The sequence below is a fragment of the Nanorana parkeri genome, unplaced genomic scaffold, assembly GCF_000935625.1.
Source record: "Nanorana parkeri isolate BGI_ZX_2015 unplaced genomic scaffold, ASM93562v1 scaffold24, whole genome shotgun sequence".
Taxonomy (NCBI): domain Eukaryota; kingdom Metazoa; phylum Chordata; class Amphibia; order Anura; family Dicroglossidae; genus Nanorana; species Nanorana parkeri.
Window position 1 is genome coordinate 1,601,988 of NW_017306292.1, and position 12,372 is coordinate 1,614,359.

The window sequence follows — 12,372 nt, forward strand, 5'->3', positions numbered from 1 at the left end:
GACTGGTGGAGAAGTTAATCTTCCTCTGATAGGTGGATCGTCTGTGCGGAGTGTCACGTGTCTAGTACGTCTAAAAACAATGACTTTCCCCTCTCACAATAGATAGGATAACATGCTATGTAATACTGAGGCGCGCATGTGTCTTGTGCTCTTTCATTACACTTCGATAGTCGGAGTCATTTTTTTGAAGACAAACGGCATGGAACGCTGCGGATGCTCTCTGGGAAGATGTCCGCCGCACTGGAGACAAAGCTGTAGCGTGTGTCCGCGCTCTAGTGTTCTGGACTGATGACAGGTACACAGAGATCTGTATGAGCCGACTTAGCCACCGGGAGGGATCAGTGGAGAGATGGCGGGGATGTCTGCACAGAGCCGGGGCTGGTCCTCACTCTGCAGGCTCTACCTGCGGCTTCATGCGGTCACACCGAGCTCCGGGATGGCCTGCCATGGTGAGTAGATGACTAGCATACGGACGGATGGTGGGAGAGGCCATGCAAAGTGTGTCATTGCTCCTAGGCTGCTGCCAACGCCACTTCTAGACAGTTACTTGTCTTTCTAGGTACAGATCTGGAAGGCGTGTCCCTGGATGTATGTGTTCTTGTTTTCTATTTATACTAAACATAGGTCACACCAGCTATAGTGTCACACTGAACGTCCATGTTTGTACCCAGGGCTGTCCTGTCCAAACTTACACAGAAGTCACCCCTGGACATTTCCTGAACTCTTACTCCATAAACATTCTCCACTTTAGATTGTAGTCTTTTCTTAATCTTCCCCCCGGGTTCTGTTATGAAAATATTTCATTGAGATAACAGGATATGGTTTGTACATGTCATAATAGTAGTGGCTATTCAGAATGATGTTTTCTCCACCTTTTACAGACACCATGCTGTCCAGGGAAAAGTGACAATGATAAGTAGCAGTAGGTTGTGTGTGTGTGTGTGTGTGTGTGTGTGTGTGTGTATTAGGGATGTTCAGATACCAGTGCTGATACAAGAGCAACCAGGGTTGCAGCGGTTGCAGCAGTGACTGGGCTCTGGCGCTCCACCACTGTCCTGAAATCGTTATTCTGTATTGTTTCAGAAAAACTGTCACATGACAATAAACAAAAATGTTTCAGTAATTGTATCTGTGAGTACATGGACAGGTATCAGTACTTGTACTTGGAAAAATGGTATTGGTGCATCTCTTTTATATATATTTATAAAAACAAAAATAATCCCCAGCCCACGAGTGATACCCCATCTCACCCGACCCGCTGGGAACACCTCTGCCTCCTGACAACTAAGAAGGCAATCCTATGTAACTGGATCTTATCTGAACCCCCTCCATGGACACCTTTCTCCCTCTGTTGAACCGCCTGTTACTGCTGGATAAATTAGGCAAGAAATTTAACCAACTCCGTACTAAAATCTTCTCCGACACTTGGACATCTTACATTACAGCGGAATTTTCGCTGCAACAATTGCGAGATTTGATGTCCATTTTCCGACTATCCAAGTGGTACCTTGAAGCCCAATTTACTGGATCCCTAGGATTGCTAGATGTCCTTTGACCCCTGATAGTATATGATACACTTAACCGAGGTTCTCACACACTACACCTAATAATAAGGTATGGTCCTCCTGATATGCTCACGAACACCCAGGCATTAGAGAATTGGTCTTCTCCCCACAGTATCGATCCTCACGGCTATAGGGATAATTGTTTGTAGTTTTTTTATTTTTTATTATTATATAACTAATCGGTACAACCTATAGCTAGAGAGTCCATCACAATGTTGTGATCTGGTTCCTCACTTATTAATACCTGGTTAAATAGCATTCTGCATGTGTAGATCACAGTCTGCGTACTGATGCATGATCTATATTTTCTGTCATGTATGTATTGCTCCTTTTTATATGGCTTTTTTTTTCAATAAAAATCTACCATGCTTAAAAATAAAATCAAAAATAAAATCATACATTAAAACGGAGATGTACAAATCCCAGGAGCTCCGTGTGCTCCTTACAAATGACAGCTGCCTCCTAACTTTTGAATTTTTCTCTAGTCTAGTCTTGGAGCTGGAAAAGTATCTGTACCGTATACGGTACTTGGTATCTGAACATCCCTATATGTATGTATAATATTGTTCATTTATTGCAGCTGACAGTTCATTTAACTCTTCTTACTGTCTTAAAGTGTATTTCCACTTTTGCAGTCAAATTTGGATAACACCTACTTCATATTTATTACATGTTCACATTGCATAAAACAATGAATTACAGATTTCTGCTTGAATTTTTAAGTTCTTTATACTTGCTTAAACATCCCTCCTAGCTTCTCCCTATGCAATTTTAAGGAGGGGCTGTGGGAAATAATGGTTACTCTAATTAACCCTGTCTGTACTTTGCTGGCAGATTTCATTATCAGTTGTAAACTAAATTTGAACACCGTCGACCCTAATAAAGGGTTATATGTTAAAGAAGAACACCGGGCAAATACAATCTTAACCTTTCCAGTGGGGCTACCCTCGCACTACAAGGGGTAAGTGCTCATTTCTGCCTAGGGAGCTAAAATAACAAAGCTATACTTACCTGAACCATGAGACCAGCTGGCTCCTAGACTGGTTTCCCCTCTACTCCAGCGGTCTAAGGTTCTGCAAGTCATCACATCCTATAGAGTGTATAGGACATGAGGACGCCGGGGGACATTCCATCACTGGAGTGGAGGGGGAGCAAGGCTGAAGGGACTGGTCTAGGAGCCAGCTCAGATCGCAGTTCAGGTGAGTATAACTCTATTCATTTAGGTCCCTAGAACAAATGAGCAGTTAACCCTTGTAGTGTGGGGGTAGCCCCACTGCAAGGGTTAAGATTTGATTTGCCTGGAGTTCTTCTTTAATAAGAGGAAGATCTCAGTCCATCCCTCAGTATGTCTCTCTACTTTCACTTTCAAACTGTTGAGAATAGTCTGCAATCTGCTATGTGAATTGTAAGACAGCAAACGTATATTTGTGAATTGGAAATACACTTTAGGAAAGGTGTGCTGTGACCCACCAAAATGTCAGACTATCTCATAGTTGAGGTCTACCTATGATGCCAATTACAGGCCTCTCTCATCTTTTTAAGTGGGAGAACTTGCACAATTGGTGGCTGACTAAATACTTTTTTGCCCCACTGTATATATATATATATATATATTAGTTACGCCACCAATCGTATTTAAAGGAGAACTATGGGGTCAGTGTTTTTTCCCCATAGTTCTCCTCAGGGTCACGGGAGGACATAAACTAGCGTCCTCCCGTGACACAAAGCTCAGTATATCGTGAGCTACAGCTCACGTTATACTGAACCCGCCGCAGCCTGGATGGATCCAGACAATACTGTCGAGATCCACCTAGCTGCGTGATTGACAGCTAGCTCTGCACCTCTAGAAGCAGAGCCAGCTCTATCCAACCCCTACCCCGTCCGTTCCGCCAGTCAGGGCTGGAGGATCGGGGAGGGGTTGAGGTAATCCCTGCAGGGAGCCGTGAGTGACAGTCATGGCTCACTGCAGGGAAATGATCGAGAAGTGAGCGAGCTACGGTATGTGTTTGCTCACTTCCCGATCTATTGAGCCGACGTGTGTCAGTTTCATGGTCACACGTCGGCTCGAACTATGAGGATGAGTGAAAATCACTCGCCTCCATAATTCTCCTTTTTAAACTTCTACTGAGAGATGAGAGTTATATATTTATAGTTTGAATATGATTGGTAGCTCTGGGGCAGGACAGAACACTTCTCCCTTACAGTGGAACTTTGCCCCAAATTTATAAACCTGTGGGCAGGAAGTATTTCGTATCAGAACAGACATACTATGGCGGGGAATTTATCATTACTGGAGCAGCCCATGGCAACCAATGGGCATCTATCTTCTGTTTGCTCAGTTGAGATCTGAAAACGAGAGAAGCTGATTGGTTACCATGCAGGGAAGGTGCGGTGTCACAGGGGAGTGCAGAGATGAGATCCAGATTTTGTCTACTCCAGTTTTGATAAATTCCCCCCACTGTCTCTGCTGCATTTTTCCTCACTCCTCGCAATCTTCTTTAGTATTGATGAGCCGGGGGTTTGAACTCAGAGAATGTGCTTGTTGCAGCTGATTGGCCCAGAGTGGGGGGTGTCATCACAGTTTTGGGCAGGCTCGGGTGCACCACGATAACCTGTATTCGCACCAAGCCCCAGCTCATGACTATTCTTTAGAATGTACACTGAGCTGCACATGCACAGCTTAGTGTATATCCTCGACACACCTCAGTGCTGGGATGAATGAACTCCGGGTGTTATGTCATTGGAATTATATCATCCCAGCCTGGCCAATCAAGATAGACAAAAACTAGGGACGCACCGATATATTGGCCGCCGAAACATATCAGTGAAAATGGCACCTTTGGCTAAATGCCGAAAGTGCAATTTTCCTGCCATTACATCGGCGCATCCGTGATTTCTTTCCTCCCCGCTGGGCGCTGCTCTGTGTCCCAGGGGGAGGAGAGAAAGTGTGACAGCTGGCCGAGCGCTGCGGGAGGAGAGCACTGTGAGCGGTGTCTCTCCTCCCACACCGCTCAGCCTCCTATCACAGTGCGGCAGAGTGGTATGGGGGCGGAGACATCGCTGTCACAGGAGGCTGGGCTCTCCTCCCACACTGCTCACTCAGCCTCCTGTGACAGCGTGTCAGAGAGGAGAGCGGTTACAAGCAGTCAGTGAGTGTTTGTACATAATTGAGGACACGGTATGGTTACTATATCCTCAATTATGAATGAATAGGAAGTGATCTACATTGCCTCCTGTCCATTCATTGTTGTAGTTATAGTAAACATACTAAGTATAGAGGATTCCTGTTCATTGATAACAGGGGATACAGAAAAAGAGATTGAGGACTCTGTGTTCTCGATCTCTTTATCTATTTTAAAAGGGAAATATCAGGGGTCTGTTTAGACCCCTAATATTTCCCCAAAGCCCCTAAAAGTAAAGTAAAAAATAAAAATATTTAATAAAAAATGAATAAATAAAAGTTTATAAATAAAATATTTAAAAACATTTTCGGTATCGGTTTCGGCCTGACAATTTTTTCTATTTCGGTAGCTAAATCGAAAAGCAGATATTCTCACCTGATCCTCAGTCCTGCAGGGCAGCTAGCCTGATCTCGACAGCCTCTTTTCCCCTGGGTTCTGGTGGTTTAAGGACGTCACCCCATCTTATTCAGGTCCAAGACTTGCATTAGATGTAAGGATGCCGAGAGACATTCCGCAGTCAGAACAGAGGGAGAGAGAGGTGAGTGCTAACTGCCTCCGAGCAGAGGATCAGGTGAGTATATCCACTTTATTTGATTCCCCTAGACCAGTGGTGGCGAACCTTGGCACTCCAGCTGTGCCAAAACTACAAATCCCAACATGCATCTGCCTCTGGGAGTTATGTCTGTGGCTGTCAGAGCCTTGCAATGCCTCATGGGACTTGTAGTTCCAAAACAACTGGAGTGCCAAGGTTCGCCACCACTGCACTTGACAAAACGAGTGCTTTAAGAGAGAACTACAGGCAGAACTACAGGCAAAAATAAATTGGTATTTGGGTTGTGTCGATGAGCGTGCTTTTCACATCAGTTTGAGACACTTGTGAGATCATTCAGAACTCATTGACAGGTCCATGTGATTAGCAGTTCACCTCCTGACCAGTATTTGACTTTATTCCCATAACTGGTGTGGGGAGAGAAACCGGTTTCATGTGAACAAAAGCCCATCAACATGGGCCCTTGTCCAGGTGTGTATTCTTATATTTTTTTTAGCCTTACCCTTTGAAGGAAAAGGTAAGGCCTCATAAGGTCTTGGCCTATTGCAGTGATTGAAATGTGTCTGCCTCACCATCCATTTTTTGCTTGGGCCATTTATGGAGGAAATGATTGACACTGTGAGACACAAATTAGATTTCTAAGTCTGCTATCTAGCAACGTCTATGTGACAGTTTTTTAGTCTCTTTGCAACCACTGGGTCTGCAATCCTGGGCAGTAAAGTGCAGCAGAATTGTGCATGTCTAAGACACATTTATCGCACTAGATGAGATTTTCGCTCTAAGCAGACTCACAATTTGGAAGTGGCCAGGGTCAAGCAGGGCTACTTTAGAACAGCTTAGGAAGGAATTTAAGACTTAAAGTGTTTGTGAAACCAAAAGCCTTTTTTTGTTTTGGACAGAATGGAGAATGACTGACTAGAACTCCTGCCTAGTTTTTAATGCTTATCCAAGTCTCTGTTAGAGAGAAATTCCTTTACTTTCTGTCTCGGTGACAATGGTTTTTCCAGGTAGGAAGTGTAGGAAAATCTGCAACAGTGCTGGACAGCAATAAACATCTTGCAGGGGTTCTAGCCTTCCCCTACTCTACAGAAAAATAAAAAAAACATTTCTTATTTCTGTCTGTTCCCTTGTTGCAGATTTTTCCTGTCTGGTAATGTTGTTAGCATGACCAGAGCCCTGGATAGCAGTAAAGGCCAGCAGGGGTTCTTATCCTTTCCCACTCCAAAGCTAAAAAAAAAAGTTTCAGCTGGACATAACCACTGTTATTGTAATACATACAACTGTCATTTCTTACTATTTTCACACAGGATACAATCTGAATTTTGGCTAGAAAACAACTTCAGACCCCCAAACATTTATATATTTTCTGAAAGCAGAGGCCCTGTAGAATAAAACAATGCTAGTTGCAATTCTTTATGTCACATAGTTTTATCAATCAAGTATTTTTAGGATACAATACACTAAAATCAAATTTAGTGCACAGAAACAGAATAAAATACCCAGTTTTTTGGTAAAATATAAAAGATGGGGTCACGCCGGGTAAATAGATACCAAACATGTCAAGCCTTAAAATTGCATGCGACCGTGAAAGAATGTGCGCAGTGACACCGGAAGTGATGTAATACACATCACTTCCGGGTCCAGTGATTGGAGGAGAGATCAGCGGCTGGGAGCCGCTGCATCTCTTTCCAATCCTTGCGAGGAGAGCCCATGTGCCGGTCCTGGGCCCCACACAGGGGACAGCAGAGCCTGGGGAATCCGTCAGAGGGGGTGGGGGGAGCACATGCCGCCGATCTGTACAAATGATCAGGCGGCTGTATAAAGCGTACAGACCTTGGATGAAAGGTTGGTGCTTGAAGTGACAACACGGATGGCGCTGTGTTACTATATCGCCCAGTAAGAAGGGACCCTACGTGGCCCCGAAACGTTGGCTGTTTGACACATGTGACGATTTAATAAAAAGTGCTTTACTTGCACACATCGAGTGCTGGTGACTTCTAGTATGGGACTGTGTGATTGTGATGACACACACAGCTTACTAGCGCACACAGGGTGTCTTCATAGTGTCCTTCAAAGGAAAACAGGATATCAGGACCAGTGCTCACTGAACCATCTAAATCTGCAGGAAACTAAAACTTTTAAACATCAAGAAGCATCCATTGTAAGTGATTTAGGGCCCATTCACACTGGTGTGATGCGCTAATCTCATGGTTCCGTTCGGTCAAAGCACTATACTATGCGTTAACAGTGCAGGAGGTGCTTTGTATTGCCATTCCTTCGAACGGCACCCCAAACGCACCTTCTACTCGCAGTGTGCTCGATTACGCTGCAACGAGTGGTAGCGAAATACCGTGCGTTGCTTTGCGGTGTGTTTAAAAAAAAAAAAAAGTAGTGCATGCACACTTTCTAACAGAAAGGAAAATGACATAAATCCCAATATTAGGTCAGTTTAATGGCCATAATAGGAGGCTGCTTAATAATGATGTTTTTTGGGGATAAATGGCAGGAGCTTAGTTGCTCTTTTTTATTATCACTTCCTTAGGATTTGACATTGCAGTGTATTCACAGATTATTCTTATATAGCTGACACATTCTATGAATGCCAGTGTGGTTTAGATGTTTCTGGTCACTTTTATAACCTATACTACAGTCACATGTCCTCTGTGCAGAGTGCTGGCATTGTCTAGAATGAACATTGTGCATTCAATTATTGCTTGTACTGGGTGCATGTGACATTAAAAAGTGTGTGTATGATGTACAGTACACTGTCTATATGTGTTGGTTTTTTTTTTTGGGCTGAAATGTAAAATGTTATTTCTGCAAAATATGTTATAATATGGTTAAGCAAACACAATAAATGTTATTAAAAACCAAAAACTTTACAAAGTTCACTTATTAAAGTATTAAAAGGATTTTTAAGCATTGGATTAGGCAATGGCTAAATTCACACTTCTGCGTGAAAGGTACATTTTACCTGAGTTGCCATTCATCCCTATTAACAGAAGCCACTCCAAAGATGCAGCAAGCATGAACTTCACATTCCCTCTCAACACATATCCCGGTGTCACCCGTGCCTCAGTGTGGGTATAAAGTGAGAGAAAATCTGCGTGTTTCCCCTCACTACCTGTCTCGGTGTCACCTGTGTCTCAATGTGGGTAGACGATGAGAGAAAATCTGCAATTTCCCCTCACTGCCTGTCCCGGTGTCACCCGTATCTCAATGTGGGTATAAAGTGAGAGAAAATCTGCCCTTTTCCCCTCACTACCTGTCCCGGTCTCTCTGTGTGGGTATAAAATGATGGTTTTAATATTATAACGGTTGATATATTGACTAGGGATGCACCGATATATCGGCCGCCGAAACATATCGGCCAAAAATGGCACTTTTGGCTAAATGCCGAAAGTGCCATTTTCCTGCCGATACATCGGCACATCCCTGGTTTCTTTCCTCCCCGTTGGGTGCTGCTCTGTGTCCCAGCGGGGAGGAGAGAAACTGTGACAGCCGGCTGAGTGCTGCGGGAGGAGAGCACTGTGAGCGGCCAGCGTCTCTCCGGTGTGGGGGGCGGAGACAGCGCTGTCACAGGAGGCTGGGCTTTCCTCCCTGCACCGCTCACTCAGCCTCCTGTGACAGCTGTCAGACAGGAGAGCCAATTCAAACACTCAGCGATCATTGAGGTTTACTAACAATGGTATGTGTACTATATCCTCAATTGTGAATGAATGGGAGTGATCTACACCACCTCCTCTTCATTCATGATTGTGGTTATAGTAAACATACCACGTCCTCAAGTTATCAATGAACAGGAACACTCAGTATGGAGGATTCCTGTTCATTGAAAACAGGTGCTGCAGAAAAAGAGATTGAGGACTGTGTCATCAATCTCTTTTTCTATTTTAAAAGGGAAATATCAGGGGTCTGTTTAGACCCCTAATATTTCCCCGAAGCCCCTAAAAGTAAAGTAAAAAAATAAAAATATTTAATAAAAAATTAATAAATAAAAATATGAAAAATTGAAAAGTTTATAAAAAATAAAATATGAAAAAAATGTGAAAAAATTTAAAATAAACATTTTCGGTTTCGGCCTGACATATTTTTTTTTTATTTCGGTTACGTTTCGGTTTTGAAATTTACATTTCGGTGCACCTCTAATATTGACCCTTTGCTTCAAATCTATATGTGGTGTAGCTTGTGAACTTAATAAACCGTTTTTAAAAATTTTTGTATGTATGAGTCTGTGACTATAGCGGCACCAAAAAAGTTCAATTGAAAGATTAATCAAGGGAATTCAAATTGTGTCATTGAGACACGTAAGCAAAGTGTCTCAGGGTTACAGGAATAGTGTTGTTTGCTCCAAATTCATGTACAAGCCTGCATAGGGTTCATGAATGCAGCAAACCTATGAAGCTGGCGCTGGCTTGAGAGGCAAACTTTAGTCCTAAGTATCTCATATGTGTCTGAGACAGATTTCAGTTGGATCCTCAGTTTCAAGGAATGTTGCACCTGAGGTATGTGTTGCATACTGTGACAGACTTATGCAGTATGAACGTGCCACAGACTTATGTCAAAAAGTACTCGGTCTTACTTTACATCACTTTTCTAATTACCAAACTGTTGGAGTTTATTGAATGTGCTGCAAGCCCAGCCCCAGAATGAAATATGGTGCAAATAAGAACTACTTGAATCCGGTGCAGGAGTCAGTGCTGGAGTCTGGAAATGGTGCAGCATGTTTTAGAATTTGGCACAGACATTCTTTAGGCTGCATTAGTGCCAGAATTCTGGTGCAGACACAATATTGAATTTCCCTGAATGTGTCATAGTTTTGGTGTGAGAGATGTGGTGCCTTGATCACCCATCACTCCAAACGTAATATAGTTTAAGACCCCGTTCACATTGAGCGATTTATCGTGCGGTAATTCCCACGATATCGCGGCAATTTACCGCGTGATATCGCTCTCCAATGCTTCTCAATGGGGCAAAGGGTCCTGCTGTCGCGGGTCGCTACAGCAGGACCCTTTTTGAAACGGATTTAGCCGCGATTCAAGCTTGCCCAATGCAAGCATTTGCGCGATATCGGGCAAAATGCAAATCGCGCAATTTGCGAACCGCTCAATGTGAACAGGGCCTAAAGGGGGACAAAATCTGCCTGTGCCGGTGTCACCTGTGTTTCAGTGTGGGTAGACTGTGAGAGAAAATCTGCCCATTTCTCCTCACTGCCTGTCCCGGTGTCACCCGTGTCTCAATGTGGGTAGACTGTGAGAGAAAATCTGCCCATTTCTCCTCACTGCCTGTCCCGGTGTCACCCGTGTCTCAATGTGGGTAGACTGTGAGAGAACATCTGCCCATTTCTCCTCACTGCCTGTCCCGGTGTCACCTGTGTTTCAGTGTGGGTAGACTGTGAGAGAAAATCTGCCCATTTCCCCTCACTGCCTGTCCCGGTGTCACCCGTGTCTCAATGTGAGTGGGCAGTGAGAGAAAATCTGCCCAGCATGGACACATACAGCAATAAAACTCAGATTCCCCTTTAAATGTTTGGCTGGAGTGGGGCTCTCACTACATTTTCCTGAGGTGGCTAAGCTTCTGTAAAGTTTTTATTGATTTTTTAATATTTATTGCCAGTGCCCTTGTAACTGTGTTTAAACATTTCCCAAATGATCCCTTATGTTTACTGAATCGTGTTTTCAATGTGCTTCATTGTTTGATTTCATGTGGTTACTAAAATGTATTTTAAAAGCACAGCTTCTCCTTTGACCCATCTAAAGTGCCTCCTGGGTACTTGAAATAAGATATATATGTGTTCCCAGCCACAGAAACCAGCGTTACCGCTCTGATCAGGAGACTTCTGGTTCAGGCCTGCATTATGTGAGAGTGGATACAGATCGTCACTGTGATTGCTGTACAATAGTTTTCCTGAGTGCATACAATCAGTCATGCGTGACATTTCATTGCTTAGAAAATTATTTTTAATCAGGAAATAACATTCTTTGAGGAAGTACCATTATTGATATCACATGGCCGCTAATTTGTTTCTGCTTGAAATAAATCTAAGGGGTCTATTCATAAAAGGGTGAAGAGTTTGGAGATGGCCAGAGAAGTGAACAATCTAGGACAGCATAGCTGAACTGGAAAGTGAGCTGAATTGGAGAATGTTTCCAAATCAGCTATGCTGTCCTAGATTGTTCCCTTCTCCTGCCTTCTCCGAACTCTTCACCCTTTAGTGACTAGACCCTTAAGTTTTCTTTATTTGTATGTTTTCTAATCAAAATTTTTAAAAGGGAAAAAAACAGCACAGCTTTGGTTAAAGTGTACCTGTCACAGACATAGAAAGTTCAAACTGCGCTGTGAAATATTGCATAAGTATAGAGTACCATCAGGTAAAATCTATAATGATGATACAATGATCGTGTTATTATATTCAGGTTGTTGGAAGTGACATGGGGTAAATGCAGCATTGTGTTTTTACATGATGCTTCCGAAATATATTGTTCTGGATCCGTCCTGTAGCCTTCATTAGTATTGATACCTATGCTTTGATTCTTGTTGCAGGGTGGCAGTACTCTCTAAAGAACAGAGGAGTCCTGTGCTTAATGCCATCTAGTCGACTGCCAGTACAAGCACAAATCAGACTTTATACTTCTAATGATCAGAAGGAAACCAACAAACCAACAGAACCTGGTGCTGGAAGCTCCGCAGATAAATCTGCAGCAGGTACATCAGGTAATTAATATTTTTTTTAACTTTAAACAACTTTATAGTGACAATGAATCAGTTGTATGACACAGGACTGAGAAAAAAGGCAGAGGAGCAGATTGTTCATTCTTTAGTGATGCAACATCGCAGGATAATACAGTGTAAAGTTTGGGACATCATATTTACAAACGGGCTAATGATCAGAGTAATGCATTTAAAGGGACACTGTCACCTCCCCGCTGCGTCTGAACTCTTGCTCTGTTTCTCCAACAGAGTAGAGATTTTAGGTGTAGGGGAGCATAGGACCTCTTCTCTCTAAAGCTGAACTAAAGTCCTCATCATGGTGAGTGGTCTTTAGCTATAATGTACACGTATGCTCAGCACATTT

At 43.2% G+C, this 12,372-nt stretch overlaps 1 protein-coding gene across 2 annotated transcripts in view; it reads left to right on the top strand.

Moving 5' to 3' along the window:
* Window positions 1–212: 212 nt before the first annotated feature.
* The window catches only part of SLC30A9 (solute carrier family 30 member 9), a 62,991-nt gene continuing 50,831 nt past the window's right edge, over window positions 213–12,372 (top strand). The window contains exons 1-2 of one of the 2 annotated variants that reach the window (XM_018564531.1): window positions 213–449; window positions 11,841–12,011. In XM_018564531.1, coding sequence (XP_018420033.1) covers window positions 350–449; window positions 11,841–12,011 — 271 coding nt within the window. In that variant the 5' untranslated portion in view covers window positions 213–349. The remainder of the gene's footprint in view (window positions 450–11,840; window positions 12,012–12,372) is intronic. The other variant, XM_018564539.1, reaches the window with a different exon arrangement.